We start from the raw sequence: 24006 nt of genomic DNA, 5'->3' as shown, positions 1-24006 counted from the left end.
TGTTGGTGGATGTGGAGAAGATAAGTGTTATTCCAGTCCCCCCCACGGCCCCCACATCTCTGCTGAGGGCCCGGGGGGTGAGGGTGGGGGGTGAGGGTGGGGGGTGAGGGTGGGGTAGGGGGTGAGGGTGGGGTAGGGGGTGAGGGGGGGAGCTTCCTGGGAGTTGACGGGGGGGGGGGGGGGTGAGGCATCTGTCACTCACTGAATACTCATTTTAGCTAAACTCCACGGGAGAGAGGTTGCTCCTTCTGGTGCCTGGTACAACACAACACACACTCACTCACTCACTCTCTCATTCACACACTCACGCACACACACACACACACACACACAAACTCACACACACAAACACTTACTTACTCACTCACTCACTCACTCATTCACTCACTTACACACTCACACACACACACACACACAAACTCACACACACAAACACTTACTTACTCACTCACTCATTCACTCACTTACACACTCACACACACACATTACTACTAGTCCAACAGGGGGGAAGACAGTTGCATCTCCTCCAGAAACAACACACTCAAGACACCTTGGAGAAAAAACAAACCATGTTCTAGAACAGTCTTGGATTAACTGGGCGGGAAAACACACGTCCAGACACTAATTACTTTGTCTCTCTTCACCGCTGCTGTCCTACTCCCCCACACAGATGGGGTGATGCAAGGGAACTCTTTTGTACGCTCCATACAATGACTCAAGCTGTACAATGAGAACATTCTTTGGAAATGAAAGTTCCCCCATATCGCCATTTGAATAACAATGACAGAAAATAAAGCAGTCCTGTAATAACAATTACAAAAACAAAACAGTTTTCACCCTAAACACTTCCCATACACCTCCAACTGCAATATGAAATGTAGACATGTTTCAGTACAAAAGGAAGAGGAGGGTGGTTGTGAGTGAGGTGGTGTTGCAGACCTCTCCCAGGGTTTGTGGTCAGGCCAGACTGAAAGCGTTGTTGTAGCATTCAGAGTAAATCTGTCTATCTGGGTCGTCCGTGTTGTCTAAAGCTGGGCCGGCTGACTCCTGCGTCAAGGGCTCGATGTCCTCGTCCGATGTGGAGGGATGAGTCAGTATGATCCTTGGTATCTGGGAGGGAGGATTGCCAAGAAATTGAACCAGATTGAGGAAAAAAATTATTAAAGAGAAATGATACAACCTTAACCTCATTTGACACAATCAAATTTGAGTCTCATGGTAAATGTACAAACTGAGGTGGGAGGTTGAATTGCTGAGCAATAATTGCAAAAGGAGTGAGCAGATCAATAATAATGGAGGTCAGTCACTGAGATAATTGTTACCTCATGTTTCTACAGTGGGCCACCGCCTGCATTTAGCAAAATAATTGTTATTTGAAAATATGCTGGCGAAACAAAAACCATTAGGGTCCTGAAATTTAACCTAATTTGCATTCAAAAAGAAAAATCTGATCTAGGGTCTTGCGATTGAATATAGAGCATTCAGATTTTAATTGGTCATTTTATCATGTTATATAGCAGTAATATCGTAGTAAGTACTAAATCCATGGCAATTCTGTCCGGTTTGAGAAACTGAGGAAGTATTGACTCCCGGTCGGCCATAACGTGAACACAAATGATTTTCAGGAGCATAATGAACTGGGCACCCTCACAAAGAATAATAATGTCTTTTTTCCCCACCCATACGTAAGGGGAAGGTTTGGTGAGAATGCTGTGTAAAATGTTCATACACTTATTAACAAGCACACTCTGAACCCTGAATACATTTAGTCACAAAAGCATTTTCTGGCCAGTGTCAAAGCATTGATAATTCACGTTCTACAGCAAAAAAGTTAAAATTGCCAGTGTCATTTTTGAATGCAACCGGATAAATAAATGTCAACAAATCAGCATATTGTATTTTGTTGATATATATATATATATTACTCAATCCAAACAACCCAATTGCAGTTTGCAGTCCACCAGGAATGCACAATAAAGGAACCCGGGTGAAAACATATGAACAAATGAAGGGCACAGCTTTCATGTAATGAGTCATGTCTGTAGAATACAGAGCTGTTGTGGTGCCTGTAGCCCACAGTATGAATAATGGAACAGGGGTCTCTCACGACAGCACAGATGGGCAGGATCAGAAGTGGAAGTCCACTTTGAGAAGGCCTGGTAAGACAGGGCTCTTACCGTCATAGTGTTCTTCACCTGCTGTAGGGTGTCCGTGAAGGAGACCTCAGGATCGCGACCAAACAGCCTTCCATTCAGGCTCTTCTCTGGATCAGCCTGCCACACAAACACAAGCAAGCGACATTTCATCGGAAAGAATCATCTGAAATCAAACAATCATTTGAAATGTTGTTAATGTGAGAAAGGGGAGGTAGAGGGGTTTGCAATGGATTGCAATATAAAGCTGAAGGTAGAAAACTTTTCAGAAATCCCCCAAGCATAAAGTCTTTATTGAAAAAAAAAAAAAAAGGGAACATCGAAAACCCAAACATTCTGCCAGTGAACCCATTCTGAATTATCATTGGTCAGCTCACCAGTCCATTGCCATTACAGACAACTGCCTCTATTCTATTGGTCAGGAGCTTTCTCCCCACAGAGGAACTCTCCACAGCCAATGGCTGCGGCGGTGGTTGTGGGAGGGTGCTTCCATTTCCCCCCTCATGCTGTTGGTCCCCCGGCACGTCCATCTCCGCGGTGACACGGGGGGTTGTCATGGCAACGGCGTCTCGTATGAAGTTCCTCTGTCTAAGGACCTTCATCTTAATACAACTCCCAGCATTCCTCAGGGCGCTCACAGCCTGGTGATGACTCCCTTCCTGCATGTCTAGACCATTTACCTGGAAGGGGGGGGGGGGAGTTAACTTTGAGGGAGATATTCTAACACACCAAATAAAGCTGCTTCATCTTGCAGCTTTAACATTGCAGATACATGAGGCAGGGGGTCAGGAGAAAGCAGGGAGAAGGAGATGGTGGGGAAAGAGGAGGAGAAAGAGAGAAGAGGCAGCGAGTAAGGAGAGGGCAAGGAGAGAAACGGGGACATACAGGGAGAAGTGGCAGAGAAGGAGGAGAGAGAGATGAGGCAGAGGAAGGAGAGGCAGAGGAGGAGGATAGAGGAGAGGAAGGAGAGGCAGGGGAGGAGGATAGAGGAGAGGAAGGAGAGGCAGGGGAGGAGGATAGAGGAGAGGAAGGAGAGGCAGGGGAGGAGGATAGAGGAGAGGAAGGAGAGGCAGGGGAGGAGGATAGAGGAGAGGAAGGAGAGGCAGGGGAGGAAGATAGAGGAGAGGAAGGAGAGGCAGGGGAGGAGGATAGAGGAGAGGAAGGAGAGGCAGAGGAGGAGGATAGAGGAGAGGAAGGAGAGGCAGGGGAGGAGGATAGAGGAGAGGAAGGAGAGGCAGGGGAGGAGGATAGAGGAGAGGAAGGAGACGCAGGGGAGGAGGATAGAGGAGAGGAAGGAGAGGCAGGGGAGGAGGATAGAGGAGAGGAAGGAGAGGCAGAGGAGGAGGATAGAGGAGAGGAAGGAGAGGCAGGGGAGGAGGATAGAGGGGAGGAAGGAGAGGCAGGGGAGGAGGATAGAGGAGAGGAAGAAGAGGCAGGGGAGGAGGATAGAGGAGAGGATGGAGAGGCAGGGGAGGAGGATAGAGGAGAGGAAGGAGAGGCAGGGGAGGAGGATAGAGGAGAGGAAGGAGAGGCAGGGGAGGAGGATAGAGGAGAGGAAGGAGAGGCAGGGGAGGAGGATAGATGAGAGGAAGGAGAGGCAGGGGAGGAGGATAGAGGAGAGGAAGGAGAGGCAGGGGAGGAGGATAGAGGAGAGGAAGGAGAGGCAGGGGAGGAGGATAGAGGAGAGGAAGGAGAGGCAGAGGAGGAGGATAGAGAAGAGGAAGGAGAGGCAGGGGAGGAGGATAGAGGAGAGGAAGGAGAGGCAGGGGAGGAAGATAGAGGAGAGGAAGGAGAGGCAGGGGAGGAGGATAGAGGAGAGGAAGGAGAGGCAGGGGAGGAGGATAGAGGAGAGGAAGGAGAGGCAGGGGAGGAGGATAGAGGAGAGGAAGGAGAGGCAGGGGAGGAGGATAGAGGAGAGGAAGGAGAGGCAGAGGAGGAGGATAGAGGAAGGAGAGGCAGGGGAGGAGGATAGAGGAGAGGAAGGAGAGGCAGGGGAGGAGGATAGAGGAGAGGAAGGAGAGGCAGGGGAGGAGGATAGAGGAGAGGAAGGAGAGGCAGGGGAGGAGGATAGAGGAGAGGATGGAGAGGCAGGGGATGAGGATAGAGGAGAGGAAGGAGAGGCAGGGGAGGAGGATAGATGAGAGGAAGGAGAGGCAGGGGAGGAGGATAGAGGAGAGGAAGGAGAGGCAGGGGAGGAGGATAGAGGAGAGGAAGGAGAGGCAGGGGAGGAGGATAGAGGAGAGGAAGGAGAGGCAGAGGAGGAGGATAGAGGAGAGGAAGGAGAGGCAGGGGAGGAGGATAGAGGAGAGGAAGGAGAGGCAGGGGAGGAAGATAGAGGAGAGGAAGGAGAGGCAGGGGAGGAGGATAGAGGAGAGGAAGGAGAGGCAGGGGAGGAGGATAGAGGAGAGGAAGGAGAGGCAGGGGAGGAGGATAGAGGAGAGGAAGGAGAGGCAGGGGAGGAGGATAGAGGAGAGGAAGGAGAGGCAGAGGAGGAGGATAGAGGAAGGAGAGGCAGGGGAGGAGGATAGAGGAGAGGAAGGAGAGGCAGGGGAGGAGGATAGAGGAGAGGAAGGAGAGGCAGGGGAGGAGGATAGAGGAGAGGAAGGAGAGGCAGGGGAGGAGGATAGAGGAGAGGATGGAGAGGCAGGGGAGAGGCAGGGGAGGAGAGGAAGGAGAGGCATGTTGGACCAAAAGTGAAGACAGGAGAGAGTGATGAGGAGGTCAGGGTTGGAGCAAAGAGAGAGGTCAGGGGTGAGGGGTGTGGGATCAGTTCCAGGTCATTAAAGCTGTGCCTCTCAGTTCACATGTGCTGGAAATAACACCTCTATTAATACCAGCCTCCCTCAGACTGTTTACCGCCCTGTTTGTAATTTAATGTTGTTCACATATTCAGCCCAGTGTTAGATCTTGCACATACATTTCACAGATTTCTTTTAGGCTCTGATTTAGACTAGTTTTGGATTGGGTTTTGCCAAGGAACTATGACAGGCTTCAGTGTTGGTATCCTGCTGTCAAAGATCGCCCCCTTCTGTGCAGAAACAGTACTGCAGCAGCAAGTCCCACTGTCTGTCATGAGCTAGGGTTAGACATGAAGGGGTAAACACATAGGCCTACGTATGAATGGGGTTAGCTGGGGTTAGGGTTAGTATAGATACTGTATTTTTCGGAAATAAAACCGCGGTTTAGAACCTGATTTTATATTTTTCTTGTTGTGGTGCGGTTTATATTTCGAAGCGGCTTATAGAACACTTTTATGACAAAACAAAAGTAGAAACACTTTTTTTGTGAATGCTATTTAACCCGTTAAGGAGTAGCGTCGCACATATGTGATTGTTCGAATGCGAGTCTCACAGCGTAACATTGCATATATGCGTAGCCGGTGAAGCCACCTCCCTGAAATTAGTTTTTGCAGGTTGGGATGTCTGCCAGCATGGTAGTAGCATTGCTACGAGTATTATGCTAGCTAACTTATCCCGGAAGCTAACTAAAGCTTGCGAGCTACCGTTTTGGAAAAATTACTTGCACTTTGGGGACCGTCGGAAATATTTAGAACTAACGCGTTTAAAGGTAAATATTAGTTAATTCCCGGGCAATAGAAAACATACATTACCCACTTACTTACTATTGTTTTCTAAGTGTGTTCCACAACGGCATGCTGTAGGCTACTGCCTATGTTTGGTATCATTGTTCCCATATCAAGTGCGGCATATATTCCAGAGCGGTTTATACTCCGATTTACAAACACAAAGCTCCCATTGTGGTGGGTTACGGTTTATAGAAAATGCGTCTTATTTTTTGAAAAATATGGTAGCTGTGGTTATGGTTAGTGTAGGTAGCTGGGGTTATGGTTAGTGTAGATAGCTGGGGTTATGGTTAGTATAGGTAGATGGGGTTATGGTTAGTATAGATAGCTGGGGTTATAGTCAGTGTAGATAGCTGGGGTTATGGTTAGTGTAGATAGCTGGGGTTATGGTTAGTGTAGATAGCTGGGGTTATGGTTACTGTAGATAGATGGGGTTATGGTTAGTGTAGATAGATGGGGTTATGGTATAGATATCTGGGGTTATGGTTACTGTAGATAGATGGGGTTATGGTTAGTGTAGATAGCTGGGGTTATGGTTAGTGTAGATAGCTGGGGTTATGGTTACTGTAGATAGATGGGGTTATGGTTAGTGTAGATAGATGGGGTTATGGTATAGATATCTGGGGTTATGGTTACTGTAGATAGATGGGGTTATGGTTAGTGTAGATATCTGGGGTTATGGTTACTGTAGATAGATGGGGTTATGGTTAGTGTAGATAGCTGGGGTTATGGTTAGTGTAGATAGATGGGGTTATGGTTACTGTAGATAGCTGGGGTTATGGTTAGTGTAGATAGATGGGGTTATAGTCAGTGTAGATAGCTGGGGTTATGGTTAGTGTAGATAGCTGGGGTTATAGTCAGTGTAGATAGATGGGGTTATGGTTAGTGTAGATAGCTGGGGTTATGGTTAGTGTAGATAGCTGGGGTTATGGTTAGTGTAGATAGCTGGGGTTATGGTTAGTGTAGATAGCTGGGGTCCAACCTCGAGGACTCTGTCTCCAACATGGACCCCTGCCTTCTCAGCTGCACCTCCTGCAGAGACCCTGGAGATGAAGATGCCCTGAGAGAGACAGAGAGAGAGACAGAGAGAGAGACAGAGAGACAGAGACAGGGAGCAATAAAGAGCAGTAGTATAGAGCAGCAGTATAGAGCAGCAGTATAGAGCAGTATAGAGCAGCAGTATAGAGCAGCAGTATGAAGAAGCAGTATAGAGCATTTACATTACATTTAGTCATTTAGCAGACGCTCTTATCCAGAGCGACTTACAGTAAGTACAGGGACATTCCCCCCGAGGCAAGTAGGGTGAAGTGCCTTGCCCAAGGACACAACGTCATTTGGCACGGCCGGGAATCGAACTGGCAACCTTCTGATTACTAGCCCGACTCCCTCACCGCTCAGCCATCTGACTCCCTAGAGCAGCAGTGTAGAGCAGCAGTAAAGAGCAGCAGTATAGAGCAGCAGTATAGAGCAGCAGTAAAGAGCAGCAGTATAGAGCAGCAGTAAAGAGCAGCAGTATAGAGCAGCAGTATAGAGCAGCAGTAAAGAGCAGCAGTGTAGAGCAGCAGTGTAGAGCAGCAGTGTAGAGCAGCAGTAAAGAGCAGCAGTAAAGAGCAGCAGTGTAGAGCAGCAGTATAAAGCAGCAGTGTAGAGCAGCAGTATAGAGCAGCAGTGTAGAGCAGCAGTATAAAGCAGCAGTGTAGAGCAGCAGTATAAAGCAGCAGTGTAGAGCAGCAGTATAGAGCAGCAGTATAGAGCAGCAGTGTAGAGCAGCAGTATAAAGCAGCAGTGTAGAGCAGCAGTATAGAGCAGCAGTATAAAGCAGCAGTGTAGAGCAGCAGTATAAAGCAGCAGTGTAGAGCAGCAGTATAGAGCAGCAGTGTAGAGCAGCAGTATAAAGCAGCAGTGTAGAGCAGCAGTATAAAGCAGCTGTGTAGAGCAGCAGTATAGAGCAGCAGTATAGAGCAGCAGTATAAAGCAGCAGTGTAGAGCAGCAGTATAGAGCAGCAGTGTAGAGCAGCAGTGTAGAGCAGCAGTATAGAGCATCAGTATAAAGCAGCAGTATAGAGCAGCAGTAAAGAGCAGCAGTGTAGAGCGGCAGTATAGAGCAGCAGTATAGAGCAGCAGTGTAGAGCAGCAGTGTAGAGCAGCAGTATAAAGCAGCAGTATAGAGCAGCAGTAAAGAGCAGCAGTGTAGAGCAGCAGTATAGAGCAGCAGTATAGAGCAGCAGTGTAGAGTAGCAGTGTAGAGCAGCAGTATAGAGCAGCAGTATAAAGCAGCAGTATAGAGCAGCAGTAAAGAGCAGCAGTGTAGAGCAGCAGTATGGAGCAGCAGTATAGAGCAGCAGTATAGAGCAGCAGTATAAAGCAGCAGTATAGAGCAGCTGTAAAGAGCAGCAGTGTAGAGCAGCAGTATAAAGCAGCAGTGTAGAGCAGCAGTATAGAGCAGTAGTATAGAGCTGTAGTATAGAGCGGTAGTATAGAGCAGCAGTATGGAGCAGCAGTATAAAGCAGCAGTATAGAGCAGCAGTATAAAGCAGCAGTATAGAGCAGCAGTAAAGAGCAGCAGTGTAGAGCAGCAGTATAGAGCAGCAGTATAGAGCAGCAGTATAGAGCAGCAGTATAAAGCAGCAGTAAAGAGCAGCAGTATAGAGCAGCAGTATAAAGCAGCAGTATAGAGCAGCAGTAAAGAACAGCAGTGTAGAGCAGCAGTATGGAGCAGCAGTATAGAGCAGCAGTATAGAGCAGCAGTATAGAGCAGCAGTAAAGAGCAGCAGTGTAGAGCAGCAGTATAAAGCAGCAGTGTAGAGCAGCAGTATAGAGCAGTAGTATAGAGCTGTAGTATAGAGCAGTAGTATAGAGCAGCAGTAAAGAGCAGCAGTGTAGAGCAGCAGTATAGAGCAGCACTATAGAGCAGCAGTATGGAGCAGCAGTATAGAGCAGCAGTATAGAGCAGCAGTATAGAGCAGCAGTATGGAGCAGCAGTATAAAGCAGCAGTATAGAGCAGCAGTAAAGAGCAGCAGTGTAGAGCAGCAGTATAGAGCAGCAGTAAAGAGCAGCAGTATAGAGCAGCAGTATAGAGCAGCAGTATAGAGCAGCAGTATGGAGCAGCAGTATAAAGCAGCAGTATAGAGCAGCAGTATAGAGCAGCAGTATAAAGCAGCAGTAAAGAGCAGCAGTATAGAGCAGCAGTATAGAGCAGCAGTATAAAGCAGCAGTAAAGAGCAGCAGTGTAGAGCAGCAGTATAAAGCAGCAGTGTAGAGCAGCAGTATAGAGCAGTAATGCGGAGCTATCCTGGGCTGGGGCTAACCTCATCTTGCTCCTTGTAGGGCAGCGAGCCCTTCCCTCCAGCTATGCAGATCCCCAGGCTGCTCATCTGCCCCGACACCTTGATCTGCAGCTACCCAGAGAGAGCAGGAGAGGGAGGGAGACCCAGAGAGAGTAGGGGAGGGAGGGGGAGAGGGAGGGAGACCCAGAGAGAGCAGGGGAGGGAGGGGGAGAGGGAGGGAGACCCAGAGAGAGTAGGGGAAGGAGGGAGGGAGGGACGGAGGGAGGGAAGGAGGGACCCAGGGGGAGTAGGGGAGGGAGGGCGAGGGAGAGAGAGGGAGGGAGACCCAGAGAGAGTAGGGGAGAGGGAGAGGGAGGGAGGGAGGGAGGGAGGGAGGGAGGGAGGGAGGGAAGGAAGGAAGGAAGGAAGGAAGGAAGGAAGGAAGGAAGGAGGGAGGGAGGGAGGGAGGGACCCAGAGAAAGCAGGGGAGGGAGGGAGAGAGAGAGGGAGAAAGATTAGGTGAGAGACTAATTTATTTACTTGCACCATCACTCCAGATTCCTTCCTCAGAGAGACGTGTGACATACTGGAGATCTCAAAGAGCTAAGTTTTCAACTAAACCAGCCTCTCAACCCTGGTCCTCACGGCTTGTATGTTTTACATGTTTCCCTGCACCAGCACACCTGATTCTAATGAATGGATTGTTATCAAGCTCAGCAAAAGCCTGATGTTGACCCATTCATTTTAATAAAGGTTTGTTGAAAGGGGGAAACATCTAAGCACTCTTAGTACAAGAAATGTGAATTTCAAATATAATTTTTCATATATCCTAATTACAGTAATAAAACATGCAGGAAAGGGGACCCTGAAGACCAGGGTTGAGAAAAGGCTGCTCTAACCCTAAAGGTGTATTCAGCTGATGGCTGAAAATGTGTTCGGTCTTAGATAGCCTGGAGGTTTGGGGGAGGTGGTGTTGGGTTACTCTTAATGGCACTTGGGAGATGAGTGGCTCTGGAGGAAGGGTCGTCTCCATGGAAATGGCCGGTCTCGGCTTCCGATTGGAGGAGGGGAAGGGGCTCTCTGAGCTCTGTGGGGGGTCGCCATGGGGACCAAGGATGGCGTGGGCAGCTTTGTGGCGTTGGAGCTTCCTGTCGTCGAGGCGTTGAGGACGGACGTGCCTCGCTACCCCTTCTTCCTCTGAGAAACAGCCAGCATGACGCCTCTTCATGAGGGGGGAGAGAGACAGAGAGAGAAAGGTAAATGGGCAGCAGTTATGTAGTTCCTTTCTACCTTAGTGGCACTTAAAGTGCTTCAATTTTCTTGCTTCTCCTTTTTTCCCATTCCCATTGCGGCAACCTGGCAACCTGGCGTTTAATGGACGACACTCTCTGCCCCCCTGAGCCACAGCCACCACAGAGCAAGAGACATGAAGAGGGAGAGAGAGAGAGAAGATAGAGAGAAAGTGAGGATAAAGAGAGAGTCAGAGAGAAATTGAGAGAGATGGAGAGCATAAAGCTAGAGAGAAAGCGGGAGAGAGAAGAGAAAGAGACAGGAAGAGAGAGAGAGGAAGAGAGAGAGAGAAAGAGAGAGAGGAAGAGAGAGAAAGAGAGAGAGGATAAAAGACTGTGTCACTCTGGCATCCCCAAGCGTCGCTATGAGAGATCAGGCTCACGTCCTCAGTGTGCTCGTCCTCCATCTCCTCCTCCTCCATCTCCTCCTCCGCCTCCCTCTCTGGGCTGGCGCAGCGGTTCAGCACCGTGTCGTTGACGGGGAACAGCTTGAGCTCCCCCTGCAGGCTGTCACTGGCGGCTCCCCACTGCAGGCCGGAGACGGGCCAGTTCTGTCTGCTGGAGTTCTCCCCGCACCCTGCGTGGGGCTTCCCCCTGGCCTGGAGAGAACAGCCAGAACATGGAGCTTATAGCTCAACACACCACTCCTCCACATTCCACCACCAGGGAACCTGAATGGTCTGTCTGCTGACACGAGGTACTGCCAACTGTAACAGCTGGTTGGTGTTAACCCTAATGCCTCAACGGACTGCTGAGGGAACATGATTGGTCCATCTTCAGGAGGAGCCTGTAAATGAAGTGTCAGTGATGACTGCGACAGGTCTGGAGACTGCCGGGAGGTAGCATGTCTCAGCAGATGTTAGGAAGATTGTCGGCCCTCTGTCGTTTACTGTGTGAGTATGTGGCTGTGTGAGTCATGGTTCTGGCTCCTGTTCTCTGACGGTGCCATCTCCCTCCCCGTCCAGTTACCGCCCCCTCCCTTTTATTTTTCTCTCTTTCCCTCTCTCTAATCTCTTCCTGTTTAGTTCTTATTTGTACTCTTATGGTAAATTCTTCCAAGCTTCTCGCAGGATTTGTCACAAGTTGGCTGCTGTTGTTCTCTACTGTGCCCAAGTATCCCACAAAGCTTCTGTGGTGTCCAGGTGGATGCTGACGGCAACATGAAGTTCTTCACATGGACTTGGAGACTCTTTCATGCTGTGTAACCATGTGGACGTTCTCAAACCAAAATAGCACAATGAACCAGAAGAAGAATGACATCATAGCTGTCAGTGTGACATGAGAGATACTCGGCTTTCTGTCACGGCTTTTGGCAACACTTTAAATGAACGTTAAATAAATGTACTACCAAGGTTATTTGAAATTGCTATGTAATTAAACAGTATATCAAGTGATAGCGGTATTGTTATTACAAAAGTTTAAGAAAGGTAATATGGGGGAGGGTATAAGGGGTGAGTGGATGTTGTAAAGGTGCAGGTGAATGTTGTGTTACCAAAACTTCCTCCTGGTAGGCCCAACCTTCCCATAGCAAGTTTCACTTAAGTGTTAACCTACACAGTACTAAAGTATAACTACAAAGTAGTTCCTAGTAATTGTAATGTTAGATGTTATATGACATGGTCGTTAATGTTATATCAAAGGGTCATTCACTGCAAAACCGAGTTTACCTTGTCATAGTTGAATAACGACAGTTCGGTGGGTAAAATGGACATACAGTGAACCTCAAAGTCCTTTGACACCTTTTTCCTATGCAAATCTCACAATTTGAAACTGCTGCTGTAAAACAGGAGGTTTCCGAAAAGCCACCGAGTTGACGTCAACTATGATTTTGTCGCTAACAGTTATTAGCAAGGCTAACGTATCCTGTATCTAGCATCTAGAATGTGTGATGATTTAGTTTATTGACAATTTAACGTTATTTCATGTTCCTGACTGTTTCATTCGAATAAATAACCTGTGTTGTCATGTAAATCTACAATTCACGATGCATGTTTGGCTATGTTGCGTCTTTGCTCTGCAGCTTCACTCGTTGTAAACCAACCAATCAGTGCGCAGCTTATCTAAAAATTCATGAGCATATCATAAAAGGGAGAAAACTTCTCGTTTCATTCTAAGTCTGTTTCCCAGGGTTGCATTAGGGCGCATAGAACAGCACCCGGGCCATTTTCACCCCCACCAATGTTACATACCCTATTTGGAGACCTTAAGGAACAGGGTGAAATACCCTATAAAATCAGTCAATGACCCCTTTAAGTGTATTTGTATATCACTTAAGATAAATACAATAAAAACTATTTAGGTAACGTTAAGGTAAAGTGTTGCCCAGTTTTTTGTTTAATTTTGAGTGCATGCTACAACAAAGGCAGGAACATACTAACATGTTTCCATATTAACAGATTGGCACCCCCCCCCTCCCCCTTTTTAGAGACCCGACTGGATGTACCCTCTTGCCTCAACCTATTACATTTTCAGGTTCATAGTTTACACAGTATTGTGCATGTGCAGACAGGAAGTGTAGACTGAAGCCCTCCCCTTCCAGAGAGATATACAGAAGTTCCTCTGGGAGACAAGGTCACTTCCTGTGCAGAGTAAGACATGGTTACATCCCTGTGCTGTCTAGGACTAGATAGCTGATGATAGCTGAGTGGTATCTTCAGTGAATCAGCAAGATTTCATTGTGCCAGGTATCATATCTTTAGAATCAAGGCTAGACTGTGACCTCACATATCATAAACACCCCCATATCCCCATACGCAGGCATATTACACAGTCATACATGTTCACTGATGAGATGCAGTGTTGCCTTTATGTTCAGACAGCAGCAGACAGATAGAACAGAAGCCCCAGGTAGGTGAGTCAGACCACACGAGACATGCAGGACTGGAGACACAGGAAGGGACGGAATCGTGGGATAGACTCTTCTAGAGCATTTAAAGATTCACGTGAAATGTACTTGAAAATCTATGAAGTCTGATTTCATGAGAGAGCATGCAAATTAACATCCTATTGACTTAATTTAATCAGCAACTAGTTAAATGCCATTTTGCCGCTCTTATATCATGAGTTTAAGTAAATTAAAATGAATAAACTTCATGAAAGCAGGGATGTCTGGTTTGATGTTAACTGATGGGAAAATTATGATTTAACGTAAAATAACTGGGGTGACAGTACTAATGTTATCCTTACTCAACATATTTTCACAGTATATTTTATAGATTCACAGCTAAAGGGTTTAGGATGCTTAGTTTGAGGGGGGAAAAAAATCATATAACTTGGTTTTATACCCATTTTATTGTATCAGTGGTTAAAAGTCATCCAAATAGCAAGGCTCAGCATTCCCGCCTATCTGAGATTGTGTTTTGTGCAGCTTAATCAGAAAATAGGAATCTAATATAATAATTATAATGAAACAGTACGTCAAAGATGTAGAAATCAACATTAAAACCAATTTTATGGTCCTCTCCTGGCAAAAAAAATTAAGACAAAAAATATACATATATTGTAGTGTACCAGATGAACAACAGTTGTTCCTAATTTAAGACAAATATAAGACTTTGAGAAGAGCCTTACTGTACAGTTAAAAAACAACAGCATTTTCAACCAGCAGTTAGTCTTGCTGTTGTTTATACTTTTATGACAGTATAAAAGGAAGTCAGGTATAAAAATGCAGGTATTTTAAGAATCTGTTTGATAAAAACAAAGCAAGGCAAAGCAACTGGGGAGAGCCAGGCAGCCTTGCTCACTTCCTGCCACCCAGAGGAGGCCGGGAGCGAAGCCTAGCTAGATGCTCTGGACGATAAGCCCTCACTTCCTTATTCACCCAGCCAATCAGAGAAAGTCTACGATTCATCCAGGAAGTCACATGACAGTGGTCAGAAGCTCCAAGGCTACTGACTCACCCCAAAGACAATTTTGTTCATTTCTTTAGTAAATAAAATACGTACCAATTTAGGTTATATATATTTTTTTTTTTACCTGAAATTGATTAAGAGACTGGCTATACAATTTTAATTTACACCATCTGAGCTGCCAAAACGTATAAAAGTATCAATATTCACAAAATGTCTGTACAAGAATCCTCAATCAGTAGGTTCTAACACGATCGGGTAAAATGTTTCCCCAAAATGTAAAAAGTAAAATAGTCACCCAGTGTTTTCAAAAATAAAAATAGAACACATATATATATAGATATATATAATATATTTAAGACGATTTTAGACAATATTTAACTAAAAAAAGTACAATAGTGCAACTACCTACTGTCCATAAAAAAAGCATCTCTCTCTCTTTTTTAAACAACTAAAATGTAAAAAATACTTTTAAAAAGAAAAACGGAGCAAACCTGTGCAGATTATTGCCGCGGGAATGGTTTGATCAGTCAGAAGGCACATGAGCCCTGGTTGTATGAGAGCCAAAACACATGGGGGGGGGGGGGAAAGTTCTAGAAGGTTCCGGAAGGTCCTGGAAGATTCTGGAACAAACAGAACAGGTTGTGGAGAACACGACGGAATCCCAGGGCGGAGCCAGAGGAGGAAGAGGTTCATAGCCAGGCCACAGAAGGGGATTGTGGGTAAACAGTTGATGGATGGTGTGTCTGAGCAGGTGAGGGGGGGGGGGGGGGGTGACGAGAAGCGAGAGACACGGGAGGCTGGGAGCGGGTGTCGGAGGTCACACAGAGGTGGTGACCCGCTCGCCAGCGCTATTGACCTCGTTTTTGTTGGAGTCCAGGCCCTTTGCTGCTTTCAGGTCGTTCCGCAGGTTCTCCACAGCCTTTTTCATGGTCTTCAGCTCACCTGGGTGAGGTGTGGCTCTCCTCATCAGGCTCCCCTGCAGGGGGAGGGGGACACCATTATGTTCATAATAATAATCATGATAATAATAATAATAATGTTTTATCTGTAATGTGCTTTTCTTGTACTCAAAGCGCTACAGTACAGCAAACATTTCTGAACTCATAAAACATAATATACTATAACAATACTAACATTTAAATTAACAATTAAAGACTAAATTACTAAAAAAGGTACGTTTTAAGCAGATGCTCAAAATGGCCAAGCGAAGGAGCACTTTTCCAAAGTTCCACAGTTTGAGAGCAGTGCATGAGAAGGTTCTTCCACCCATGGTCTGTGACAAGTCAGCTGACCGAACAGGAAGGGGATGATGGTAATAATAATGATTCTTATAATGGGCGTGGATCTCCTCGACAGGATTCTTCATGAGGGGAGAAGCAGGACATTATTATATTAAAGCTATAATAGATGCCATAATTAAATAAATTCAAATATGAGAAACAAAAAACAGTTCTTGTCTGAATTTCTGGGCTTTCCTCCAGCTCGTGTTTGATTGACAGTGGTTTCTCCAAAAAAGCCAAGGAGGAAGGCCTGCCTCGCCGCTGGCAATTGGCTGGAACAGGAGTGCTGGAACATAATTGGCTGGAAAGTATTGGCTGCTCCAAAAATGAGAAATGTACATTCCTCTGGCACTGAGCTGTCGGTTTTGCAAAACAGCTCTCAGGGTGCCTCATCAGCTAACAAAACATGTAAGCTGATGAGGCCTGTAGTGCACTAAACCTTTTTTTGTTTTTTACTGAAAGAAAATTGTACCTATTGTACCTTTAATTGTAATAATAATGGCCGTGGTTCTCCAAAACAGGAGTTCCCAATTGGGGGGAGATAGATGGGTGTACTTCAGTACACAGACCAAACAGGTCCGTGTGGTATCCCTGACGATGGAAATACGTTTCCTAAAACTAGAGAGATGACTGGTCTGTTTCCTTCCTGTCATCTTGAGAGTGTTGTTGTGAAAGCTCGAGCCTGCCTGTCTTGTTAGTCTGCGGGCTGATTGTGACAGCCATGACACTCTGGAGACCTCTGTCTTCCATCATCAACAACCACGTGTGTGTGCGTGCGCGCGCGCGCGCGTGCGCACACACACACACACACACACACACACACACACACACACACACACACACACACACACACACACACACACACACACACACACACACACACACACACACACACACACACACACACACACACACACACACACACCCTCCCTGCCACATCCCACTCTGTGGTTCCTCCCACCCCACCCCCACACACCCAACCTTAACACACGCTCCGCTCCTCGGCTGAGAGCTCACCTTTTCGTCGTCCTCCTCCTCGTCGTCCTCCAGGAAGTGGATGGCGCTGATGCGCTTGGGGGCGCGCTCGTCCCAGGTGTCGTCCGCCATGTCCTGGACCAGGCTCTCCAGGGCTCCGCAGCGCGCCAGCGCGTCCGTGCCTGACACAGGAACAGCGACAGGGGGGGCAACCAATCAGCACACAGAGGTGGGTCTCACTCTCTCTACCTCCCTCCTCGCGTCTCCTTCTCTCTCTCCACCGTCTACCTCTCTCGCTCCGCTCTCTCTCATTCCCTCAGTCGCCCCCCCCCTCTCTCTACATCTCCCTTTTCTCTCTCCACATCCACTCCCCCTCTCCCTCCATCTCTCTCTCTCTCTCTTTGTCTCCCATCTCTGTGTTTCCTGGAGCCATCATAGGGGATCAGCTGAGCCAGAGCTCAGCTGTGAACAGCACACAGGAAGAGGAGGGGTTGTGGGGCTGTCAGTCAGCAGGTTAAGACTCCAGGCTCAACCCACACATCAACACCAACACGCTAATGCTTCAGACTTCACACATGAACACGCTAGTGATTCAGGCTTCACACATGAACACGCTAATGCTTCAGACCCTGGGACTGTTAAGCTTTAATTCCAGCAGCCCTCTGCAAACAACTTCAGACCACTAACCCCAGTGAATACCCATCTTGATGAAATGAGCACTTGACCTAAAAGGTCAAGTGAGAGAGAGATACAGAGAGAAACAGAGAGAGAGAGAGATTCCCCAGATTACAGACCAGTGTTTCCTGTATGATTGCTGAGCATGGTGGCTCCTAGCCCTGTGACCCGGAGCTTGTAAATGAGAGCTTTGAACTGCCTGATCACAGTTTCAAATCCCAGCTTAGTCACAGGCTTACAGCAAGACAATCTCCACCCTCCCACACCCTCTTCGGCACCCCGTAACCCCTCCTCCCTACCTCCTGTCCCCCCGTAACTCCTCCTCCCTACCTACTGTCCCCCCGTAACTCCTCCTCCCTACCTCTTGTCCCCCCGTAACCCCTCCTCCCTACCTCCTGTCCCCCCGTAACTCCTCCTCCCTACCTCCTGTCCCCCCGTAACTCCTCCTCCCTACCTCCTGTCCCCCCGTAACCCCTCCTCCCTACCTCCTGTCCCCCCGTAACCCCTCCTCCCTACCTCCTGTCCCCCCGTAACTCCTCCTCAATACCTCCTGTCCCCCCGTAACTCCTCCTCCCTACCTCCTGTCCCCCCCGTAACTCCTCCTCCCTACCTCCTGTCCCCCCGTAACTCCTCCTCCCTACCTCCTGTCCCCCCGTAACTCCTCCTCCCTACCTCCTGTCCCCCCGTAACTCCTCCTCCCTACCTCCTGTCCCCCCGTAACTCCTCCTCCCTACCTCCTGTCCCCCCGTAACTCCTCCTCCCTACCTCCTGTCCCCCCGTAACCCCTCCTCCCTACCTCCTGTCCCCCCGTAACTCCTCCTCCCTACCTCCTGTCCCCCCGTAACTCCTCCTCCCTACCTCATGTCCCCCCGTAACCCCTCCTCCCTACCTCCTGTCCCCCGTAACTCCTCCTCCCTACCTCCTGTCCCCCCGTAACTCCTCCTCCCTACCTCCTGTCCCCCCGTAACCCCTCCTCCCTACCTCCTGTCCCCCCGTAACTCCTCCTCCCTACCTCCTGTCCCCCCGTAACCCCTCCTCCCTACCTCCTGTCCCCCCGTAACCCCTCCTCCCTACCTCCTGTTCCCCCGTAACTCCTCCTCCCTACCTCCTGTCCCCCCGTAACTCCTCCTCCCTACCTCCTGTCCCCCCGTAACTCCTCCTCCCTACCTCCTGTCCCCCCGTAACCCCTCCTCCCTACCTCCTGTCCCCCCGTAACTCCTCCTCCCTACCTCCTGTCCCCCCGTAACTCCTCCTCCCTACCTCCTGTCCCCCCGTAACTCCTCCTCCCTACCTCCTGTCCCCCCGTAACTCCTCCTCCCTACCTCCTGTCCCCCCGTAACTCCTCCTCCCTACCTCCTGTCCCCCCGTAACCCCTCCTCCCTACCTCCTGTCCCCCCGTAACTCCTCCTCCCTACCTCCTGTCCCCCCGTAACTCCTCCTCCCTACTTCCTGTCCCCCCGTAACCCCTCCTCCCTACCTCCTGTCCCCCTGTAACTCCTCCTCCCTACCTCCTGTCCCCCCGTAACCCCTCCTCCCTACCTCCTGTCCCCCCGTAACCCCTCCTCCCTACCTCCTGTCCCCCCCGTAACTCCTCCTCCCTACCTCCTGTCCCCCCCCCATAGCACCCAACCCCTCGCTCCTTAGCCTCTCTCTGGGAGCTAAGCTCAGAGCCCCTGCTGATCCTTGGGGATGGAAGGTCACAAGACTACATCTACAACTGGGAGGTGGGGTTCGGGAGGACAGGAAGTGGTATGGGGGGGAGGATGGAGGTTAACCACAGAAGAAGATTCCCAAAGGGGATAACGCCAGTGTAGTTTCAATAAACATGGGATCAGATTGATAAATGGAGTCAGGCCTGAGAGAGAGAGAGAGTTCCAGGGAGTAAGAGAAAGTGCTAGACAATGAGAGAGCTAGAGCGAGTTGGAAAGAGAGAGAGGAAGAAAGGATGAGAGCTAGAAAGAACGAAAAGGAGCAAGAGAGCTAGGGAGAGGAGAACAGGAGAGAGGAGAACAGGAGAGAGGGAGAGAGCGAGCTAGAACAAGAGATAGAGAGAGGGGGGAGACAGCGAGCGAGTCAGCTAGAGAGACACAGCGAGTGAGTCAGCTAGAGAGACACAGCGAGTGAGTCAGCTAGAGAGAGAGACAAGTGCGACAGCTAGACAGAGATATTGTAATGGCAGCAGGCCAGACAAAACTCTAAGCTCTTTAACCCTCCAATCCAGTGAGGTTCTTCTGAACACAACCAAGGAACAGAGTCTGCAGGGGGAGCAGTGAGGGAGGGAGGGAGGGAGGGAGGAAAGAGAGGAATGGACGGAGGGATGAGCAGGATGGAGAGAGGAGGAGGGAGTGAGTGATGGAATAGATGGCATTAAAGGATGGACTGATGAAAGGATAGAGGAACACAGTGATTCCTGCAGGACCAGTGGATTGATGTGATTGGGTGATGGATCAGAGGTGCCGAGCGCACACGCTCCGCATCCCCAGGCAGACCATGTGACCCCGTCACGTGACCCAATCACATGTCCTGATGTGATGGGTCCCTAGGTTTATTTTGACAAGGAAACGGCAGGCTGCGAGTTGTGTGACATCACCTAACCTGAGGATTAACCCAGATAGAGAGGAGTAGTCTATATAGGGGCGTGTGGGGGATTAGAAATCATCTATTTATACATGTACGTTCTGTATGAGCGTAGCCCAGAGCACAGTCCTTGAAGAAGCTTTGAGGACGTTCTCTCTTCCTAATAATATTAATAATGTACTCATTTTGCCCAAATGTATCCAAGGCAGCATACAGGGGGGATTTGAACCTGTGCTCCCCCACTGAGCTACACTCATCCAACTATCTATGAACACTGCCAGGGTCATCTTTCATTTGAGCATCAGCCTCCATGGCTTCCAGAATGTTCTCTCTTGCTGTTCTTACATAAAGGTTCCAGAATGTTCTCTCTTGCTGTTCTTACATAAAGGTTCCAGAATGTTCTCTCTTGCTGTTCTTACATAAAGGTTCCAGAATGTTCTCTCTTGCTGTTCTTACATAAAGGTTCCAGAATGTTCTCTTTTGCTGTTCTTACATAAAGGTTCCAGAATGTTCTCTTTTGCTGTTCTTACATAAAGGTCCCAGATGTTATGACCCTTGGACTGAATTGGGAAGATACAAAGTTGACAAGAGAGATAGAGAGAGGATAAGAAAGAGATACAGCAAGGAGAGAGACATGGAGGAGGGAGGGGAGAGAGACTTGGAGGATGAATAGATGGAGAGAGGGAGTTAGTGGAGGAGGATGGAGACAGGGGAGGAAGGAATGGAGGATGGCTGGACAGAGGCAGAGCAGGATGGATGGACAGAGCAGGATGGATGGACAGAGGAGGATGGTTGAATGATGACCAGGAGTGTACCTTTGTTGTCCGTCTCGCAGGGCTGCTGGGGCAGCAGCACACAGGTGAGCACCTTTTCCCCCGACTCTGGGTCCACGTCGGTCTGGAAGGTGAGCAGGGGCTGGGACTGGTTCTCTGACAGCCAAAGGGCCTTCAGTCGCAGGGTGGTCAGGGACATGGGCAGGTGGGCCAGTCTGGAGGGTCACAGGACAGTTCAACACATGGTAACATCCAGGTTACCCTGGGCACTGTCGGTCACCACTTACAAAACTCCAGATCAAACTCCAGAAGAACCGCAACTTAATCCAATGCCGTGACACCTGAGATGAAGCGGAGGCCAGAGGTCGACAGGACGTAGGTGAAGGTCGGAGGTGGAGCATGCGTGGGTCTGAATACCTGTTTCCGGAAACGTCGAAGACGTGCAGCTCTGTAGCCTGGGACAGCTCAGAAGGGATCCGGGTCAGCCTGTTCTCCCGCACGCAGAACACGTTCAGGCTGCTGCAGCCGCCGATCTGAAACAGGGAGGAGCAGGCACACACATCAAACACAGCCACTGCGACCCAGCTGGGCGGACACACAGATCTTCTGGACAAACACCACTGAGAGGGGAAAAGGAAGGGGAGCCTGAAGTTAAAGGACAAGTGAATACAACACTTTTTCAAACACGCAAACCCCTGGACATGTTTGGAATTGTTCGAAAACCTCTCGACACGACTCTTGCACAATGCGGAAATGTTTATTTAGTTCATTGTAGGCTTCAGACAGTGAAGGTTTCAGACAGGGTATATAAACTGGACGGATGGATGATGTGTCATCCCCCCAGGGGGAAGTGCCCCTCTAGACCTGCTGTCAGGGTGAGGAGGGGGCAGGCAGATGGGGGCCGCGCTGGCCTAGGAGAGGCGGTCCTGGAGGCAGACCGATCGACTGGCCGTGACGCTTGGCAAACGGGGATAAAATTAGCCACAATTAACCTCGGAGTGTGTCAGTAACTGCAGGGGTTCTGCTGCACACCGAACGCCTGTAGCACCACCTACTGAAGCACACACAGAGACAGAGAGTGTGTGTGTGTGTGTGTGTGTGTGTGTGTGTGTGTGTGACTCAACCTGCTCATGTCAACAGGACATTGGGTGATCCTAAGTGCTAGTTAGGTGTACAAGATGGGTTCAACTGGTACTACTGTTTAATATGAATCACCTACTGAGGAAGTGTCTGTGTGCTGGTGTGTGTGTTTATTTATGTGTGTAAACTACCTGTGTGATCTCACTGACTGTTTCTGCCTGCCTGCGTGCGTGTTTATTTATGTGTGTGTGTAAACTACCTGTGTGATCTCACTGACTGTTTCTGCCTGCCTGTCTCTGTCCCTGTGTCATATTGTGTCTTTGTTCTTATACACACACTGCTGTTAACCACAGCTCTGTCTCTGTCTGTCTCTCTCTCTCTCTCTCTCTCTCTCTCTCAGACAAGAGGTTGAGAACAAAATGTGGACACAAACACACACACCATGGCCCTCATCTTTCTGAGTAGGTCAGAGACATGAACAGTCCCAGCTCAGCTGCAGTACAACAGCAGGTCTGTTAGCCCGTGAGTCTGAACCCTGCAGAGACAGCTGTGATTGGTGCAGGCCCGGCCTGGGCAGCTGATGTCATGGTACTGTCTGTACCACACACACACACACACACACGCAGACAAGTATGTATGCACTCACGCACACACGCACACACACACAAACAAAAAAAAGCTATCGAACAGACTTTTCATTCAGAGCTAACATTCAGAGCTAACATTCAGAGCTAACATTGAGGTGGGTGAGCTCGGGATCGAACCACAAACCCTCTGCTACCCCCTTTCCATCAATGCAAAGCTAGTTCAGGTTCTGGACTGTTACTAGTGCCAGTTTGAGGTTTGTTCACCTTGTGAACCTTCTAAGAACCGGTTTGCTTTTCCCTGGGCTAGAGACCCCCGTCATGACGTCACTGTATACATCTGTCTCCACTTCCCTAGCAACGCTATGACTAGTAACTTCTTTAGTTTGTCGCTTATTTGTTCAAAGTTTCTATACAAAAGCACGCAGCAGCCATCTAGTGCTGGATTCATTGAAATACAGTCTTTGCTCTCAAAGCTCCCGAAAAGGTTATTTTGTATTTCCTCGAGAACCACAGGTGAAGGAGACAGTTTGTCTCCTCCATGGACCACACGTAACCTGTGAACAGGAGTGGGTCTATCTATTAACACCATATCTCAGTTGACTTTTTTTCAGCACATACCAGTAGGGTAGCCAGAATCTTATTTTTGGAGGGTCCCATCTTAAAATGAAGGGGCTTCTAAAAACTATTCTTTCATTTTTCATTGGTAGCAATCAGAAATCTGGGGGGCCTATACCCCAGGCTACGCTACTGCCACATACAGCAGACAGTCCATACACCACAAGTACTGCTACTGCATGTACAGGAGAAGGAGAGAAAGAAAGATATCAACTGCTAGCATGTGATTGCAGCATGTGATTGCTGCAGGTTCCCTCAGTGTTGGTCAGCGTGTCGTCTGTCTCAGTGTTGGGCAGCGTGTCGTCTGTCTCAGTGTTGGGCAGCGTGTGGTCTGTCTCAGTGTTGGGCAGCGTGTGGTCTGTCTCAGTGTTGGGCAGCGTGTCATCTGTCTCAGTGTTGGGCAGCGTGTGGTCTGTCTCAGTGTTTGGGCAGCGTGTTGTCTGTCTCAGTGTTGGGCAGCGTGTGGTCTGTCTCAGTGTTGGGCAGCGTGTGGTCTGTCTCAGTGTTGGGCAGCGTGTCGTCTGTCTCAGTGTTGGGCAGCGTGTGGTCTGTCTCAGTGTTGGGCAGCGTGTCGTCTGTCTCAGTGTTGGGCAGCGTGTGTCCGTCTCAGACGGTGAGTAGGAGGAGGCGGGGCCTCACTCACCATCACCATATGGTCACAACTCTCCGGTTGCTACGACAACATTGTGGAGGACAGTCGCTTATGTGCGTGAAGTCATCTTTTTTTAAACCTTTTTTTTTTCTTTTTAACCCCAGGAAGGGATGACCTAGTTACGACATCTTTTATTTTAGAGCGTCCTGGCCAGGATAGGCAGCAGCAAGTCACAGGGGGCCTACCTCTTTGGGGAGCCAGCTCAGCTGGTTCCTGTCACAGTTGAAGTTCGACAGCCTCTTCAGTTTGCCAATACTCCTCGGCAAGTTCTGGAACATAAGAGGCGAGGAGGAGGAATGTTACTGAATACCAATGCCGACAATCTGTCTATGGTTACAGTATACCATCGAAATCAGTATTTGTACATTGTCAATTGATGAACAACAACTAATTTGAGCTGACTTTGAAGTTATGAAGGCAGTTGAACAGGGCTGGCTGGACGCCAGGTCTAGGATTATTAAGTCAATATAGTGGGAAATGCATATTTAAATCTATATCTCTTTATTTTTATTTACAGTTTAGGAACACTAAGGTCCAATAAAACCAGTTTTTGCGATTCAACTCTGTCTACATAAAACATGTTTTTTAAACTCACCTGGTTTAAAGGCAGGGTAAGTCATGTTTGAGAAGCACTTTGTCATATTCAGGC

General features: G+C 48.7%; 2 protein-coding genes across 2 annotated transcripts in view; both read right to left on the bottom strand.

The window, feature by feature from the left end:
* Positions 1–457: 457 nt before the first annotated feature.
* Positions 458–13070, bottom strand: LOC134022725 (protein scribble homolog). The gene is made up of 8 exons (XM_062464476.1): positions 13059–13070; positions 10676–10891; positions 9986–10225; positions 9046–9135; positions 6719–6796; positions 2531–2833; positions 2178–2273; positions 458–1110 (listed from the first exon to the last, which is right to left on the bottom strand). Exons 1-8 carry the CDS (start codon positions 13068–13070, stop codon positions 958–960), a joined length of 1188 nt encoding a protein of 395 aa, XP_062320460.1. The 3' UTR covers positions 458–957.
* A 1117-nt stretch (positions 13071–14187) lies between these two features.
* Positions 14188–24006, bottom strand: part of lrrc1 (leucine rich repeat containing 1) — a 25745-nt gene continuing 15926 nt past the window's right edge. Inside the window, exons 10-14 of the mRNA XM_062462985.1 lie at positions 23543–23626; positions 20841–20956; positions 20466–20638; positions 16441–16580; positions 14188–15119 (exon numbers count right to left, since the gene is read on the bottom strand). Of these exons, the coding sequence (XP_062318969.1) occupies positions 14961–15119; positions 16441–16580; positions 20466–20638; positions 20841–20956; positions 23543–23626 (672 nt within the window). The 3' untranslated portion in view covers positions 14188–14960. The remainder of the gene's footprint in view (positions 15120–16440; positions 16581–20465; positions 20639–20840; positions 20957–23542; positions 23627–24006) is intronic.

This window comes from Osmerus eperlanus, chromosome 6, assembly GCF_963692335.1.
Source record: "Osmerus eperlanus chromosome 6, fOsmEpe2.1, whole genome shotgun sequence".
Taxonomy (NCBI): Eukaryota; Metazoa; Chordata; class Actinopteri; order Osmeriformes; family Osmeridae; genus Osmerus; species Osmerus eperlanus.
The sequence above is the reverse complement of the archived record's forward strand: the minus strand, read 5'-3'. Positions and strand labels throughout refer to the sequence as shown.

Bases quoted from the DNA above. Each gene is read 5' to 3' on its own strand.
- LOC134022725 (XM_062464476.1), bottom strand. The intron at 2,834-6,718 runs GTTGGACCCCAG...CCCCCCTTCCAG, and splicing joins TTGGAGACAGAGTCCTCGAG to GTAAATGGTCTAGACATGCA. The intron at 2,274-2,530 runs GTGAGCTGACCA...TTTGTGTGGCAG, and splicing joins TCTGTAATGGCAATGGACTG to GCTGATCCAGAGAAGAGCCT.